The sequence below is a fragment of the Leptonotus elevatus genome, chromosome 1 (assembly GCF_054856555.1).
Source record: "Leptonotus elevatus isolate MCC_2025b chromosome 1, RoL_Lele_1.0, whole genome shotgun sequence".
NCBI lineage: Eukaryota > Metazoa > Chordata > Actinopteri > Syngnathiformes > Syngnathidae > Leptonotus > Leptonotus elevatus.
In genome coordinates, this window is record NC_141239.1 from 37,733,254 (window position 1) to 37,751,777 (window position 18,524).

Below are 18,524 nucleotides of genomic sequence, written 5' to 3' on the forward strand. Positions count from 1 at the left end.
GTCCACAGGAAGTTGCATCCGATTCTAAAGTGAGTTGACGCATGTATTTTTCTGCATAGTCGATGATTTTCTCTTACTTAAATGACGCTATTTCTTTATTTTAAAGAAACAATCTCTTGTTGAATCACAGCAATGTGCTTAGTGTCAACATGCTATTAGCAAAAATGCCACGTGGCTATATTGAATGCATTTTCTATTTCTGGGCTAAAATCTCACTCAAGTTACTTTCAGTCCTTTTAATTACTAAAAGGACTGAAAGTAACTTGATTGTTTTGTTGTACTAAAATTTAGTACAACAAAACAATGATGCCTGAAATGGGCCAATACACATTATTTAAGTTGAATTTTTGTCAGATTTAAAGTTGAAAAACAGCAGAAACTGGAGTTTATTTTGGGAACGGTTCGGTGGAATAACCCCCCCCCCCAAAAAAAAAAAACATCAAATAAAAGATGTTATTAAAATAAGTTTACATGTACTTTGAACATTTGTGTATTGAACTTACAAAATGTAGCATTCCTACTGACAACAGGACGGAAACACATTTCAGGCCATCTGTGGAAAATGTTGTCAGGCCGGATGAGAACACATGAATGTTAGTCAGAGTCTAAATCGGAAAGAAGTTCCTTTGAGAATCAAAGCGCGGGTGCAGCAGGAACATCACTTGAGCTACATGCAAGATGGCGGACTGTTCGGAGCTCACTTTCAATATCGACCACGGTTATCTGGAGGGTCTGGTGCGCGGGTTTAAAGCCGGGCTCCTTGCTCAGACTGACTATCACAATCTGGCCCAGTGCGACACGCTTGCAGGTGAGAGTACGACGCTGCAGCAACAATGAAGTACAGATGTGTCCGTCCGTTTTGAGTCGGAATTCATTGGCTGCTTTAATGTAAGGCGACGATATTGCAATTGAATGTTCTTGATAGAAATCGTGCATTTGGTTTTCAGCGAGACAAAACAAAGCAATGTTAGTTGTATGTTGTAACAATCAGGGTCGGGAGGGTTACTGTGAAAATGTAATCAGTTACCTGCTAAAAAATGTAGTTAGTAACTTAATCCAAGTACCATCATATGAAAGTAATGTAACTGGATTACTTCTGGATTACTCCAATATTGAGTATGCTCATGAAGACAAAATAAGAATAAATTTCACCACAATATATATTCTATACAATGTGGCCCTTTTATTTGCGGGTGAGAGGGACCCGGGCAGCCTACAAATAGTAAAAATCCTTGTGTAATTAAAAAGCATGTAGGCTATTGATTGATTGATTGATTGAAGGCCATATGCTGTTTTCGAACACAACTCACAGTTTGATAGATCTCTCTCTCTCTCTTTTTTTCCCCTCTCTCTCTCTCTCGCCCTCTTTCACACTCTCTCTCATCGTAGAAATTGTAATCCCCATTTTTAATAAATGTACCTGTATTCTGATTACATGTTTTTTTTCCTGTAACTGTAATGGAATACAGTTATAAAAAATGTTTACGTAACGGCGGTACATGTATTCCGTTACTCCCCAAGCCTGGTAACAATGAATTCAGGCAGGGTGGTCGAGCGGTTGGGTGATCAGAAATTTTCAAGTCCGATCTTTGAGGTTGTCAAATGAATTTTAGGGAAGCCCTTGCTTATCTCGCTACCCCTAAAGCATATTTAAACTTTTAAAAACATATTTATGCTAGTTAAAACACCTTAGCACCTGTTGTCTGTTCTTACTCTCTCAAGTTACATATTGCAGAGAGTCTGAGGGTCGAATAAAGACCTGCAATTCTCCAAATAAGAGTGCACTTGCTTCAAGCAGTTCGTCATTCCCAATTGACTGAAAAACTGACACATACAACGAAAGACAATTATAATTATACTGTAGATGATTTAAATTAGAGCTGTCAAATGATTTTTTAAATCAGATTAATCACATTTTAGAATTTTGATTACCATAATCACTTGATTAAAAAGGTTTTTTTATCAACAATTTTTGCCCGCAAAATTGATGCGCTAATTCTTTCTACATTTAATGCTAAGAGGATGTCTACAACATTTTTTGATCCACTGCAATTCTAATCAGTTAATTACTTGCATAATTAAAAAAAAATGGCCCCAATATTTTTGACTTTTGACAAATATTCTGAATGTCATATGCAAGTATTTATTAAATGCTCTTTTTTTTTCTTTCTCCTCTAAAGAAAAAAAAAAGAAAACAATTTTAAATGCTCTCTTTCATGCATGTAGTTATGTTTATCGCTCAAACACAACCTGTGCGAGCTTTAACGTAACTATCCACTGTCAAGCTAAAAGGAAAATTAATTAATCTGCGTTAATACATGATTAATGCGATAATTTTTTGTGATTACCCGTAATGCTTTAACTTTGTCAATACTAAGAATGTTCAACCGTATATTTGTCCTCTAGCTTAATGCTATCATATCATGTGAAAACGCCATTAGATGGGCTAACAAAAGTTGGCATAGATGTTAGATTTAAACACTCCTTAAATATAGAGAAATAACAAATAAAAAACCTATTCCAATAATGTTCCAGTTAAAATATATTGCATGTAAAAGTTACATAAAAAATATTACTTAAATACATATTTGAAAACAAGCTTTTCTAAATCATAAAGAAATTAATTTGTTATTATTTAATGTAACTATATCACATTGAAAAGTTGGTTATATTTGTATTTGCTATTTTGCTTTGTTTTTCTCTCCTGTCAGCAGTCGTCAGATGCCTTGCCTGGAGCAGTGATCATTTGGTCGACGAAAAATTGTCGTCATATTTGTGGTCCCAAATGTTTTTTTCAGATGAAAATCAAACGAAAACCAAAACAGAAGCCATTCATTTATTGAGACGATAACTAAAATTGACAGACAATTTCGGCAATGACTAAAATGAAAATGAAAACAACACAGTAACTAAAATTTGAACGTTGGGTCAAAAATAACCCAACTATGGGTCAAAAATGGACCGATCTTCTACTTGGGTTAATTTGACCCAACTTTGAGTCAAGGTTGGGTCTTTTAAAACAACACATAAATATTGGTCAGATTTTTTACTTGGGTCAAAAAATTTGGTCATTTTGTAAATTGACCTATAAAGTCGATTGGTCCATTTTTGATCCATAATTGGGTTACTTTTGACCCAACTGTTTTTAGAGAGCACAAACCAATCAGAAGGAATGAAACGCGGGTGGGAGAAAAGAACCACTCAGAAACTGTTCAGTGTTCACTGCATTTTATTTAACGTTCAAACATGTTTACATTCACTGTGCAGCTGTAAGAATGAATCTCAAACAATTATGCTTATAAAACAGCATATTATATTATAGCATATTATTGTCAGTTCAACATGTTTCATTGAAACAATTACTAAAGCCACGGTTGTATTAAATGTGTCGTGAGTGTTAAACTACATTTCCAAATAGGCGTGTTATAATTTTCTGTATAAAAGTTTAAATGTATGCTGAAGGAAAACATCGCTCTGTATTCCGTCGACTAAAATTGCTCTTTATTTTTGTAGACTAAAATTGGATTAAAACTACACAATCAAATGACTAAATTATGACTAAGACTTTCATTAATTTTAGTCAAAAAACTGTAACTAAAACTAAATAAAAATTTCTTGTCAAAATTAACACTCTATATTCAAAAAATGTATTAGTACTTATATGATATTATGACTATATTTATTGCATTGCCTTTAAATGTGAGCGCCACCGTTTCGCTGAGCTCCCCTCTCTCGCAGATATGAAGCTCCACCTTCAGAGTACAGACTACGGCAAGCTGCTGTCCTCAACGGGGGACGAGGACCTGACCGTGTCCGTGGTGGACCGCAAACTGAGGGACAACCTGGTCACTCAATTCAACTGCCTACGTTCCAACAGTCTGCCACCACTCTCCACCTTCCTCGATTATATCACGTGCGTGTGATTAACGTTGCAAGTTTTAGTGGCTGCGACCCGCTTGTCTAAAACATTGAAAACTCAACTTTGTTTACATACTGGAAAATGCATTTTCAAGAAGAGTACTTTTGGATTATTATTTTTTTTGTTTATTTGAGTTGACAACCCACCAGTTTGCTATTACGCGAAGTGCAGAGGCCACCTCATGAAGCGGATCCAGTATCCTGGAAGGAGCCCTGAAGACTATTAAAGTCGGATTTAGGGATTTGGAAGGATTTTGACACTCATGATAACATCTGAGAAAATGGAAACATGCAAGGTTTGCAACTCAAAGATAAGAAACAGAACTACTACCGATATCTAACTTCATCCTATTCACTATAAAACCCACAAAGACAACTTCACAGTTTATCCCGCTGACAGCTGCGCAAACATAAGCTCAGCTTCATGTTAGTTATGCATATAATTAATTGTGTGATGCTAAAAAGTGGAGGACCAAAATGCTGGGTAGGAGGGAGGCAGACAAATAATTTATTTTCCAGAACAAAAAGGCAGAGAATGAAAATACTAAAGCAACCAAAGTCCAAACAAAACAAGATTCAGCAATAAAAAAAAAAAACACAGAGAAGTGGTGCGACTAGATACAATACTATTAACTCATTCACTGCCATTGATGGCTATTGACGTCAAAAATTCATTTGAACTATTTCTATTAGTTTAACATTTTTTTTCCACTTTTGTTAACAAGAGTATGAAAACCTAGATTTTTTTTATTGTACCTTTAGAACAGATATGAAATTTGTGATTTATCGCGAGTTAACTCGTGAAGTCATGCGATTAATTACAATAAAAAAATGTTAATCGCCTCTTGCCCCAAATTTTTTATAATCTTTTTTTTTGATGAATTCCTGGCAGTGAATGAGTTAAGCACAATGAACTGACAAAAACTGAAAGAAACCATGTGACTAAATATTTCTATAACTATGACATCAAAATATCATCCCTAATAGAGTTTTGCCTTTGTTGCCATAGCTACGGCTACATGATTGACAACGTGGTGTTGCTGATCACTGGGGCCCTGAAACAGAGGCAGGTCGAAGAACTCCTTCCACGTTGCCATCCCCTCGGTGCATTTGACCAAATGGCGGCAGTGGGCATGGCACGCACTCCCACCGAACTCTACACAACCATCCTGGTCGACACCCCACTCGGTGACTCGCGACACACTCGTGCTTTCTATGTGCAATTCTCACCTGATGCCACAAACGTAATTTTCACTATCTATGAGGCCTCGCAATAACTGAGCTGCGATTGCCAACCACTGTGCCGAAGCCACATGATCCAATTTCACTTCAATTGGTCAAAAAACAATTTGTACTGTAGTTACTTTGCCAGCGACATATAGTGAGAAGCCGAAGAATTACAAGTGTTAACTTTCCTTGACACTTATTTGGTGGAGATTTTACTCATCTGAAATATGTGGCTTGGCTTAATAAAAGTTGTGAAACACTGGCCTAAAGCGCTTAACTGCAAAACAAAGGAAATCAAGCAGCTGGTTTAGATTACGGGCATCATTTGATACTCTTTAAACCCGCCACCAAATTCTGCAATTACAACAAATAGTATCCCAAGCCAAATCTCTGCTGAAATCAACCTGCTTCCTATTTACAAAAGGGTCTACAGCAACAATGTTAATATAAAACAAGCCATTCTCACTATCTATTATATTGCATTGGATGCCTCACAAAGGCAAATGTCTGCTTTCAATTGTTTGTAAAAAAATAAAATAAAAATGCACCAGGTCCAAAGTGTAAAAATACAAGTATTAGGGATTGTACAGGAATTATCAGTTGTTTAGAAAAATCATCCTTTGAAAACAACAAATGAACAAAACCAAAAAAATTATACATTTGTAACATGTCGTGGTATGAAATGATGAAATATCTCTGTGTGTTCTGTGTGTCACAGGTCCGTTTTTCCAGGATGCTGTGTCCGAGTCTAACTTGGATGAGATGGAAGCTGAAATACTGAGAAACAAACTTTATAAGGTGGCATACAGTACCATTCTAATGTGCCATATGATGTACAGTACAATATTTCTGATGTATTAAACGACAGTGTGTGGAATTTAGTGCCGTCTAGTGGTGCACTAATAGAATGCAACAACATAAGTTTAAAGCAGGCGCACTGCAAAGTGCAGTTCGAGACGTGCCGCTACGCAGGGTGGATTTAAAACGTTTGACTCCGCCCACACGGATTTTACAAACTGGTTTCAATAGAATTAATGATGCGCCGTCTTACAATGTAAAGTTGTTGTTTTTTTAAACGCATTATGGAGCATCGGAAATTACAAACGCTCAACCCTCAGTCAATCGGGGCGGAGCTAACTAAACGGTTTGACGGAAGAGGTCGAAGTGCAGTACTACATGTCCATCCCTGGACGGTTGAGATTAGTATTTGAGTTTCGGTCAGTTTTTAATTTTTGTTGTTCAAAGTCTTCAAACAATACTGTAAGCGTGATGTCATAAGATGGAACACAAAGCCGCCAGGGCAATAGTTTAACAACAAAGGAAGAAAGAAGAAGAAGGCGCTTGGAAGTTGAAAATCTGTGAAACTGCACTCCGCATCCGGGGCTTACTCCACTGCGGTGCCTCCGAAAGACCTCACTTGGCAAGCCTAACGCCAGTAAATTACCTTCGCAAGGTAGCCGTGGCAGAAAGATGCATGTCAGGCGAGGCACAGCCTATGTAATTAGAGATTACTAAATCGACAATTTTATTTAAAAAACTTTTTTTAAGTCCCGGTCCTGGTGAAATGACTTCTCTCCCGTCCTGCTACCATTCAGAATGACTCCCACTCACGTACCGCTCCCATTTTAGAGGTCAGCTACATAAAAGAAACACACACACACACATTGGTCCGAATTATTTATTTATTTATTCATTTTCTTGCCTCCTACTGGATAATTCCGCACACGTCTACTCCTGTGAACATTTTTATCCTGGCCTGTCCCAATCCCCTGGGGATTCCCGGGACCCCACAGCATTCCTGAAAAAATGTCAGCCTCTAGTTGATTTAATAGAACTTTTTTTGTTTGCATATTATTTCAGTTAATAATGGGTTTTAAAAGTAAATGAACTTTGAAAAAAAAAAATATATATAGTAATAATCTACACACTGTCACTTTAAGATTATAAAGATTCTTACTGCCGTAAATCTACACATCCTGTTGAAATGCCATTTTGTTGTGATTTACATATTTCTAGGAAATTAAACCAAATAAATCATTTGAAAACGTGTATTTCCTAATAATGTGACCTATAAACTCTACAACCAAATATGGTTAACAAAAAAATCTTGTTTAAAGGGTAAGTAAAAAGAAACCACTGAGATCGCGCGGTTGCGCAAGTGTGCACATCCTCTTCTAACAGTAGATGTGGGTGTTTTCAGAATGAACCAATCACATTCAATCTTGTGTTAAATGGAAGTCAGCACACATGTGCGGACGTATTAGGTTCCTCTGATAACCCCAAATCAAGTTCTGTTTTTCTTTTCTTTTTTTTTGTCAAGAACGGCAGTGGGAGCATCATCAAATGGATGTTTTTTGTCAATTTCCAAATGCTTTTGTTTTCATGCCTGACTGTATGTTCTTAAAGGCGTATTTGGAGTCCTTCTACTCTTTCTGCAAGAAGATTGGTGGTGCCGCAAAGGATATCATGTGTCCCGTTTTGGAGGTACTGTGATCATTTCCACCAAAGAGTTGGTTTTATCGACGACATCAGTTGCGTTTGACTGTAAATCTGTCAAAAGTTTGAGGCAGACAGACGGGCTTTCATCATTACGGTGAACTCTTTCGGGACGGACCTGAGTAGTGCAGACAGGAGTTCGCTGTATCCATCTTGTGGTCAACTTTACCCCGAAGGCCTGCAATTGCTGTCCAAAGCGGAAGAGCACGAGCAAGTCAAAGCGGTCGCTGACTTTTATCCAGTAAGTTGCCGGCAATCTCAAAAGAATGGCTTTGATCAGCTGTTGTTGTTTCTGATTACTGTGTTTACTACACGAATCGCTGCAGAATTACAAAATCATTTTTGATAACTCGGACCCACGATCGGATTACAAGACTCTGGAAGACAGATTCTTTCAGCAAGAGGTAATCAAACGATGCCCATCTGTATAAACTATATGCCCAGTGAGTTATTTTTGTTGTCGTTTCTACCAGTTCATGTCAATCCAAATTCTGAGCCGTTTCTTCGAGTAAATTGGACTCTATTTAGAGTGGGTTCAAATAGACTCAGTTTTAGAGTAATATTTACACTTGGGAGAGAGTAAAACAAAGAATTGAATAACATAAAAATCACTCAAGGGTTGAGGAACGAACTCACAACCTTCAGCTTGGGAGACTGCCACTGAACCACCTGACCTATGCCCCTCCCTCTGTTTGCTTTTCTCCAAGATGAGACCAAAAACATAATTTTTACTCTCTTCCAAGTGTAAACATTACTCTAAAACTGAATCTATTGGGGCCCACTCTAAATAGAGTTTCTCATACTCAGTGCTCAATATGGGGCTGTCAAAGCCATATTGTTAAATAATTCCAGTGTGACGCTTCCCTCCATCTCTTTCCTCAGGTGAAGCTGAACACACTTGCGTTCCTCCGGCAGTTCCACTTTGGTGTGTTTTATTGCTACATCAAACTGAAGGAGCAGGAGATCCGCAACGTTATCTGGATTGCAGAGTGTGTCACTCAGAGACAAAAGTCCAAGATACACAATTACATCACCACATTTCAGGGTGCAAATTAAGCGGTCAACGGAAAAGACGCGGGCAAGATAAAGATGCATGAGAAACACCAGAATTTTAATCAAATGCACATGAAACGGATTCAAGTTGAATCACACCTAAATCACTGATCATCTTCATTGTTCGTACGACAGAAGAGAAAACAGATAACAGTTGTTATTAATTAATTATTACAATAAAAAGATGGCTGCTTTCAGTTATTCGCAGCACAATTGCGTCTGTTGGTATAAAGTCAGGAATGCACCAAAGCAGGCTTCTAAAAGCAGCAGCAAAATGAGACATGAATGTCTCACTTTGACTTCTCATAAATTTGCCCAGCTTCACCCTTGAACTGAGAAAGAAAAAGAAAAGACAAGCGGTAGAAATATGAACCATCCGGCCTGCATAGAACAGCACATAAAAATAAAAAAAACGTGAACTCATCATGCACATGTTGGTTGTTTAACGTACCGCACTGGACGGGCACTTCAAGGGGTATGTAGTTCCGTTGGCACAGATGAACAAAAGCAGCCGCTAATCGACAAGGAGCTGTGGAGGAGCTCGACTCGCATACCAAGAAGAACTGGCCAGGGTCCACCTGATGGTACACGAAGAACTTGAGTACAAGAAAAATACAATAACGACTCACAAAAACTTACTAAAAATGCACAATAATACCCTTTTCGGTTGAATTGAACTGTTGCTGCTCTCGAACGAACAAGGAACTGAATGGGCAAATTCACGACATGAAAATTTGCAATCCACTTCCCATACCTTTCTGTGACTCTTCCGGTGTCTGTGTTGCAACCTGCTGATGACACACTGTGACACTCTTAAGCTCGGGGGTCTCGACCTTCTGACAACGTCCTGCTTGAAGCCTTCTCAATGGTGAGGTACTGTTGAGCGATTGTTAGGTGTCGTCGGGGTCTCATGATGTCAAAATATTAACATCAAGATGAAGAGGAATTTTTAAAGATCTCAAAGTATGAAAATGCACTTTAGTGGAGGGAGGGGGGGGGGGGGGGGTTAATCAATAATATGCATCCCCGGCCTGTCTCCAATCCAACCAGGGATGAAAAAAGTCCGTCCGCGACTTCTTTAGCTTTCTTCTCCTTTCTAAAGTGTGTGCTTCAAACTTCCGTGACTTAGTGATGTCAAAAAGACACGGAAGTGCACTCGGCCCAGCCCCCTCGGGTTAGTGGCACCACCTCTGGTAAAGGTTTGTCACGCCCACTGAAATTCCAGAAGCTGGCTGCGCCTTTCTTTCTCTCTCCCTGCTCGCAAATGCTCCGTGGAGAGTGGTTGCTTCCTTCGTCCCAAATCTTTGAGAAGACAGTGGTTTAATTTGATTTTTGAAGGACGTGTACCGACATCATTTCTCAAAGGACTGTTTTGTTAGTGAAAGCCTGTTCAGAGCTGGATTAGCAACGCGTTTAAACATAATGGATCGGTCCCAACAGTGTGACATGAGTGCAAACGGGAAAGATGTAAGTTGAACATTTTTGATTTAGCTTTCCTTCCTATCCTTTCTAATAAGAGATGTGCACCTTCCACCATATTACTGGTGTATTTTTACTGCCTAAAGTGCGAGCTACATTTGTCGTGTGGAGGTTGTTTGGTTACAAGAGGTCAGATATGATAAAGCAGACGGCGGTTGCATAATATGAAGCGCTTGCGTATTGTTTTGTCAAGATACAATCCGCGGTGGTTAATTTGCCGTGACCGGCAACTCGCCACCTAGTTGACATGGCTTTGTGATGCTAACCGGCCGCTAAGCGGTCTCGACGAGACGGCGTGCACGTTGCGACGGCGCAGTGGCCTATATGTGCACATTTGTGTTAGTCAGAACCGCTTGTAAATGTCTACAAGCATTCAACGCAAATCGGAGACATTCACGGCAAAATAACGTTCGCGGGAGATTTGAAACAATCACAAACTAACGCTACAACATAGTCTCTGTAGTAACGTTATGCTACTTTTTCTTATAGTAAAACGTTATGCCACTTTTCCACATATCAAAATAGTTCCCAAATGTGTAAAAGACATGTCAGTATTTTTCTTTTTTTCTGCTCCCATGGCCAGTCGTTTCCATTCACAGCATTAGCACATGGCTACCATGACCGAAATCACTGTCCCTTCGAGAGAGACGGACGGTATGGCCTGGGCGTGGCCTGGTGCAGCTATTTACATAAAAGTGACACACCCCTAAAACAGGCTGCTTTGGACAGAGAGTTTTTTGGCTGATTTAGGGACAGCAAAAATATTAGATCCATAGTCAATTGCATGTCACAGACATGTCTTTTACACATTTGAGAACTATTTTAGTATGTTGAAAAATTTAATAATATGAGACCTTTAAATCCCAATTTTCATTGAACCAGGAAATTTGTTAGAATTTTTTTTTTTAATTGTTGGTACGTCAACAAACATATTTAATTTATTTTTACTATTTTGTATTTATTTATTTAACCTTTATTTATCCATACGGATGACCCAAAAGTTGTGTTGACTTTGCAGTGATTCATATAACTGCTGGAACGGAGAGTGCACGGGCCAGTGAATGTGTTTGCATTAGTGAAGAGAGGGCCAACCGTTTACCGAATAGAGTTTATCGTGTAGTCATTCTAGTCCAGAAGAATTCACTATGTGAGTTAGGGCTGTGCAATTCATCGAAATTCAATTACAATTTCAATTATTACACTCCACAAAGTCAGCATCATTGTAAAAAAAGATAGAAAGATTATTAATGCTAATTTTGAGTTGTTTAAATTGATACATTAGCACCCTTTTTAAATCTTAAAATAACAATCGAGTTAGCAATTGCAAACATTGTGTGACTAATAAAGATCATCTTAATATAGTATGAGGTTGAATATTATTACACTTACTGCTGCCAACATCAAAAGCTTTGCCTTGACTGTAATAATCTTCAGTTTCGAGTATCACTGTCATTATCCAAAGCTTCTGGATATCCTGACTTTGCTCTCTCAATCTAAAATCAATTAGATGTCAGGGGGGGTTGTCTGGTAGGCATTTATCCCAATATTAAGAGCTCCAACGGCAAAATAAATAGAAAATCGCAGAATTCTTTACAAAATAGCTCTTTAGTCTTAATTTCTTAAGGATCAACCTCACCAAACAATAAGCCCCGCCCTCCCGCAGCTTTCATACTCACCACCCTGTAACAGGAACTTAGAGGAGAATCAGGAGAGGAGAACAGAAAGTCACATGTCACTGCCCCCCGAGCGACAAGTTCCGTTTTTGCTGTTGGTCTTGCGCACTCTGAGTTCACCTACGCACAAGAGCACATTAATTGACAATTGAAGATCCTCGATTGTAGTCATATCATTTCTATCTGTAGAACGAGACATTTGGAATCAATAATAGCTTAAATGCACGCCACAACGACCTGCCAGCTGTAGAAAAACTCCTTCATATTTTCCGCTTGGGATGATCCATCACGCAAAGGTGAGTCATTCCCTGCTTCGTTGTCATTGGTCCCCAACACACCAGTCGACTTGCCTGTGTGCACACAAACACACGGAAACTGACGGACGGGGAACAGGACAGTCCTTCACGCTATTACTGCAGCTTACTAGATTTAGTTGCGAGCAGCAAAATGTCAAAATAATAAAAAGTTATTTTATGTTTCGTTTCAAGTAAAGTTGAGTCATTTTACAATGTCCATCCGTGCTGAACTTAACAAAATAAAATCATTCAACGTTGTGCAAAAGAATCACTTTAACAAATGATCATATTCATTATAAAAATTGTAATACATTAAATATCAATGCATATTTAATTTGTGGGGACTGGGGTCAAGTTGCATTTTTAAAATGTGCAGAATTTCACAAGTTACTTCATGTTAAAAATTAGTCAGCTCTTGATATGAAAAGAAAAATGCACTGAGCTGTCACCATCTTACAGTACAGTACTTAAAAAACAAAGAAATATTTTTTTATGAAATTACTGATTCAATAACTAAAAAATTCAACCTTATTATCATTAGAATATAGCTAAGTTTCATCATTATTCACAAATCTATTTGAGAAATGTGAGTAAATTTGTTGTTTTTTCAACATGGTCTTGGGTTGATCTCTTTTGCTCTGCTGTCACCTGCTGGCCGTTTGTGTAATAACTACCATTTCTTCAACCGTTCTTTGCAGTTGAGAGGGCTCCCGGCTCCAGTGGCAGAAACGCGGTAATGCGGCCTTAATGGGTTACACGTGGTTATGGAAAGAATAAACCTCTAATCTTAAGGCATCACTGTATACTGAAATAATACTGATCTCAATTTTGATATTGAGTCATTCTTTTATATGGGATGGCAACAGGTGGCTACACAGGTTTATTGCACCTTCTATCACCTAGTGGAAGAGAATTTGATTGAGTTAAAAAAACAATAAAAACATTATTTTGAGTAAATGGCCAATTAGGTGATAAAGGACATTAACACCTGTAACGTAATAGAAGCAAGTCAACTGTTCCAATTTGTAATTTGTTCTTATCATTCCATGACATGTCTTAAAATTGTCTTACCATGCAACCATCCGTCGAGAGTCAAGCTGCACACCTCAATTCTCAGGTCACATGAGACCGACACGCCATTGTGATTGGACACCTGCACAACGTGTGATCCCCTGTGGACAGTGACACCACCATCACTCTGCCACAAGTGCGTCACAATGTTGTCGCATTGGACCTTCACCTGCGGCGAAGGCAAATCTTACAGCACGCCATCTGACAACACGTTGGCAACCCAAAAGAAGGTGTGACGTCATGGTGAATTGTCCTGTACCTGTCCGTTACGCTGAATGCTGACAGTGCTGTTATTCAACCTGAGCAGGAGGAGGTTGCGAGGGTGTGAATTGAGCAGAAGTGTGAATGAGGGCTCGGCACTAGTATCGTGGGCCAGAAGAAGTGGGCACCAGCCTGGCAGCTCATAAAGATGGCCGTCAAACGTTACTACAAACTGATCTGCCACCAGCAGGGCTTGGTCTGTTGGAGAGAAACAAAATTAAGAGGGCAAGTTTGTTGTGTAAGGAGCAGTGCGCATTCGACTGCGTGACAAGTGGTTCTTACGAATAAATGGGCTGTCCATGATCTTCCTCTTGATGCGGTAAAGCTCAGCAGTGGGTCTAATGGAGGCGAGGCTTTGCAGAGGCTTGAGGAGCCACTCTTCTAAAAGGATTCCCACCGGACCGGCCTCGGCCACACGGGTCCAGCGCAGGGGGGGCAGTGGCATAGACACAGCCACAGAACACTCACTGGAGAAAAAAAGAAAAAGAATTCAAATCCGCAAACAGTACAAGATCTCCCATCATGTATTTCTGAGATGGTCCGCGGTACCTGGGGGAGTATTTATAGAGTGATGCCAGTTGTTTCCTGAGTCCAGAAAGAGCCACTGCCAATTTGCTTTCTACCCAGTGGTACGTGTGCTGGCCTGCCTAATATGTGCAAAACATAACCTTTGAGACCTGCTCAACATTAAATTCAAAGGTAAATTCAAGGTATAGTCGCTGAAAATAACAAAAAGTGAAGAGATGAAGCTGAGCTGAAATGATGTGAAATGAGTTGAAATGTGCAAATTTACAATGTGAGACTTTAAATTGGAATGCTTGAAATCAGTCAAGAAATGTGGAAGGAGGATGCAAATTTGCTAAATATCTGTCAGTTTGGTCATTTTATTGTGATTATTATGAGGGGGGTGATAGATATGCTGAATGAATGAGAATGGTTTGAATCAGTCAAGGAATATGGAAGGAAGAGGTCAATACTGTATGTAAAACAATTCTTGGCATTTTGATTGTAAAAATTTGGTCATTTTGGAAATGGGAACAGTTCCCATCATGCTCTGAGTGATCTGAACAGTTTGAAGTTAGAATGGTTTGAATCGATTGAGAAATGTGGAAGGAGTACATCAATTTGTGAATATTGTCAGGAAAATCTGGCTTAGGGATGGGAGAGTACCGATGCCAAGTATCGTATCAGGCCAGTACGCCGCATTGTTTCTTTATTATCGGTGCTCGCAATGGCGGTCAATACCAGTATTAGCCACTACGGTGGTGCAGCTTGATTGGATGTGCGCACCGGCTTTTGGCGCGCACTCTCTCGCCTGCGCCAGTGAGTGGGCGAGAGAGCTCTTCCTTTTTACGCGAGCTAAATATTTGCACCAAACACCAGTGCACACATCTGCCCTCCCCCTCCCCCCCACCTACCAACTACTTCCGTTGGGAAAAGTTTGCGGTTGTTCGTTTGGTGTTTGCGGTAACCAATTTGTTGTTTTGTTCCGGTTTTTGAGTTTGTGTTTTTTATTTCTTTGGATTACATTTTTATTTTTTATATTGTTTTTTGTTTAAGTTTTTTTTTTTTTGTGTTGGCCATTACTTTTTGTTTTTCTTTTCATTTGTGTTTGTGTTTTTTTTATTTGAAATTACAATTACGTTTTGTTGTTTTGTTCCGGTTTTTGTGCTTGTGTTTTTTATGTGTTTGTGATGACCTTTTTTCATTTGTGTGTTTTTTGATTTGCAGTCGTGTCAGTTTTTTGTTTTCGCGTTTTGCACTTTAGGGCCACCGTAAGCCATTTTGCGATTAAAAACATAAGGCACACGTCTGACACATTAAGAATATATTTATTTAAATTCATTTTATATTTTATTGTTCTATACAAAATAAGTATTTTATGAACAAATGTAAAAAATATCATAGAAAATTGCCATACATTCTATTTGAAGGAAAAATGCTATATTGGGATATAATGTATAGGTCTTTCTTTAAAATTATCTGCCATTGTTTTGTTTTGTTTGAAAAATGCATGTATCAAAAGAACAAGTGCCCGCAATGAGGTGAATTATTTTTGCTGCAATGGTTTGAATTGGAGAAGAAATGTGGAAGGTGTAGATGGGTGAAAATTGGCATCATAATAATAATAATAATGAAAAGAAGAAGAAGAAAAAGAAAAAGAAGAAAAAAAGGGCAAAAAAAGGAAAAAAGAAGAAGACAAAGAAGAAGAAAAAAATTGCGAGCAGTTTCTTACAAAATCCATGGCCTGGCCGAGCATTGCCATGCTTCCTCGAGCGAGTGGCCTGAGCTGCGGACTCTCCAGCGGAGCAAGCGAGGCCTGCAGAAGTTTGTCAGTCCACAAATCAACAGCCTCCTTCCAAACAGCCTCCAGCCGCTGGCCTTTCACATCCTGGTACACGCCTGCGAGAGTGGCCAGGGGCCCTGCAGACAGCAGACACAATCAATGACTGATCTATGATCCCTAATAACCGTGTGAGCAGTTGTTATCTGGCTTAAGGTTCATGTACTAGTACGCTCTGACCTTACCAGTAGCAAGCAATTTAGTGCACTAGTAGGATATCAAATAAATGTTCATACATCTTATTATAAAGCTGACTTGATCATCCAATCACGTTCAGGCACCTTTGACTGCTTACTGCTTTTTGAAGAACAATAGCCTATTTGGTAATGTTAGAAAACGATCCTTAAGTTTTCCGCGTGTTCGTAATGTTGATTTTCTGAATACAGACTGGAGATCGGTGAACAGGTCCTTCGAAGGATTAATTTTACAGAAATTTCTGGACACAGACAAGTTACAGTCAAAACGCTGCAGTTCCCCTTGCCAGTGTGTCGATCCCTCCCACTTGCAGTTGTCTTATACTCTCAGCATAGCGGTCCCCCCAAAAAAAACTCCCCTTCCTCCTTTGCTGCCCTTAAGCCCCGCCCCTCTCGCAAGACAGACAGTACTCAATACACATTGACAGATGGCCGATTGATGTGGAAATATAGTAGGTCTGAGACGAAAATGGCACCTTTGCAGCAAATACAACTTTACAAAGGAATCCTTTTTAACACATTTTCTCCCCCAAAACAGATGGCTAATTACGTGGGAAAAGGAAGGAAGAATCTTCAAACGTTCCGTCACATTATTACACTCATCACGCTTTGCTGAGGAAATTAAAGCAGTTATGACTCAAATCAAAACAGTTATAATTAAATCAGAGCAGAAGACTGTCAACAGTAATCACGAGCTGATCACGGTTACTTACGCCTCAGCTCCAGCTGTCCCATCAGCGATGTGTATTGTAAAAGGTCGAGATATCGAGGCAGGCCAGTGGTGACCATGTGCCGAAGGGAGCTGCTGCGCCACAGAGCCAACAAACTCTTGCCTCTGAAACCCAACAGAACCTCAGCTTGTTGGGCAATAAGCAGAGGCGTGGCACTCAGATCTTGGAGCAACTCACTGTCTCTAGCCTGGGGGGGGGGGGGGGGGGGGGGGGGGTTGGTTTAGGAACTACTTGTTGAATGCTACAAAACAATATATTCACAATTTTTAAGCCGTTCATGCAGGATAAAAGAAAGGAATTTGGAAATATGCCAGTTTTCTACTTACTATTTGACAGTGCCAACAAAGTGTCATGAGATATTTCCAACATTACAACACAACATTATTAGCTGGTTCGTCACCTGTTGCCTGAATTCAGCAAGGAGATATTTCACAGTCATAATTCTCTCCAAAAGCTTCTTTCTGACCTGGGAGCTGACCGCTTGAATCCGTGCCTTGAAAAATAAACATCAAATATGTAGAACTATAAATACAGTACACTATTCACCCATTTTGTTTTGTTTTTTTGCACAACTTACTTTTCTCTAACAAAGATCTGAATGCTACATTCACAAAAGGTGTTAAATCAATGAACATTTCCCCCAAAAATCCACTTCTATGCCTTTTTGCGACTCTTCCAGTCTCTGCATTTTTGTCGTAACCTTCTGATGACCCTTTGTGACACTAAGTGAGCTTATAGCAGGGGTGGGGAACCCTGGTCTCCGAGAGCAACTGTCCTGCCTGTCTTTCATGTCTCCCTCCATCAACGCTCTTGATTTGATGAACAGGATCGTTTTCAGGCTTCTACAGCGCTTGCTGATGAGCTGATAATATGAGTCAGCTGTGTTGGCGGAGGGACACATGGAAAACAGGCGGCTCTCCAAGACCAGGGTTCCCCACCCCTGGCTTATAGTGTCAACAGACTGCAAGAGAATGACTGGAAGAGTCACATAAAGGCACAGAGGTTCCTTAGAAATGAATAGATTCCAACGCTCTAAAAACAGTTGGGTTAAAAGAAACCCAATTATGGATCAAAAATGGACCGATCCACTTTGTAGGTTGTTTTATACAAAATGACACACATTTTTGACCCAAGTAAAGGATCTGACCAATATTTATGAGCTGTTTTACGCTTTTCTTGACTCAAAGTTCGGTCAAATCGACCCAAGTAGAGGATCGGTCCATTTTTGAGCCATAGTTGAGTTATTATTTTGACCCAACTGTTTTTAGAGTGAATCATGTATCAAATAAATGCTGGACATGTCAATTCAAAAGTTCAGAGAAAGTCAAAATTGTACAGTTTAGGTTCATCCTGAAATTTACCCCCAAAACCCAATAAATACCCTGCATACACACGGTTTGACATTTTTCTGCTTCAAATTAATCTATTTGAATTTTGGAAATTTGGAATTTTGATTAATCACGATTAATTGCTTAATAAAAAAGTATTTTTTGTCAACATTTTTGTCCCGCTAAATTTGAAGAGCACCGTTTATGTGTTCATTCTTTTGACATTTAATGTTATGAGGACGTCTTCAACATTTTTGGACCCACTGCACACGCTCATCCTCCTCTTTTTCTAATCAGTTAATTACTTGCATAATTTAAAATGGAAAAAAAATACCCCGATATTTTGACATGAACAAATATTCTAAATTTGATACGCAAACATTTATTAAATGTTTTACTTTAATGCATGTATTTATGTTTATTGCTCAAACACAACCTGTGCTACCTTAAACG

At 39.2% G+C, this 18,524-nt stretch overlaps 2 protein-coding genes across 8 annotated transcripts in view; one reads left to right on the forward strand and one right to left on the reverse strand.

Moving 5' to 3' along the window:
• Positions 1-653: 653 nt before the first annotated feature.
• LOC147181948 (V-type proton ATPase subunit d 1-like) lies at positions 654-9,118 on the forward strand. Its single transcript, XM_086097446.1, has 8 exons — positions 654-808; positions 3,739-3,913; positions 4,928-5,106; positions 5,864-5,943; positions 7,552-7,629; positions 7,706-7,882; positions 7,968-8,045; positions 8,524-9,118. Exons 1-8 carry the CDS (start codon positions 679-681, stop codon positions 8,695-8,697), a joined length of 1,071 nt encoding a protein of 356 aa, XP_085953572.1. The 5' UTR covers positions 654-678; the 3' UTR covers positions 8,698-9,118.
• apoltp (apolipoprotein lipid transfer particle homolog) overlaps positions 8,734-18,524 on the reverse strand; it is a 46,731-nt gene continuing 36,940 nt past the window's right edge. For all 7 annotated transcript variants that reach the window (XM_086097424.1, XM_086097399.1, XM_086097389.1 and 4 more), the window contains 11 exons: positions 17,144-17,236; positions 16,726-16,930; positions 15,711-15,898; positions 14,024-14,121; positions 13,757-13,941; positions 13,473-13,672; positions 13,214-13,382; positions 12,084-12,196; positions 11,850-11,966; positions 9,146-9,272; positions 8,734-9,026 (listed from right to left, as the gene is read on the reverse strand). In XM_086097424.1, coding sequence (XP_085953550.1) covers positions 9,016-9,026; positions 9,146-9,272; positions 11,850-11,966; positions 12,084-12,196; positions 13,214-13,382; positions 13,473-13,672; positions 13,757-13,941; positions 14,024-14,121; positions 15,711-15,898; positions 16,726-16,930; positions 17,144-17,236 — 1,506 coding nt within the window. In that variant the 3' untranslated portion in view covers positions 8,734-9,015. The remainder of the gene's footprint in view (positions 9,027-9,145; positions 9,273-11,849; positions 11,967-12,083; positions 12,197-13,213; positions 13,383-13,472; positions 13,673-13,756; positions 13,942-14,023; positions 14,122-15,710; positions 15,899-16,725; positions 16,931-17,143; positions 17,237-18,524) is intronic.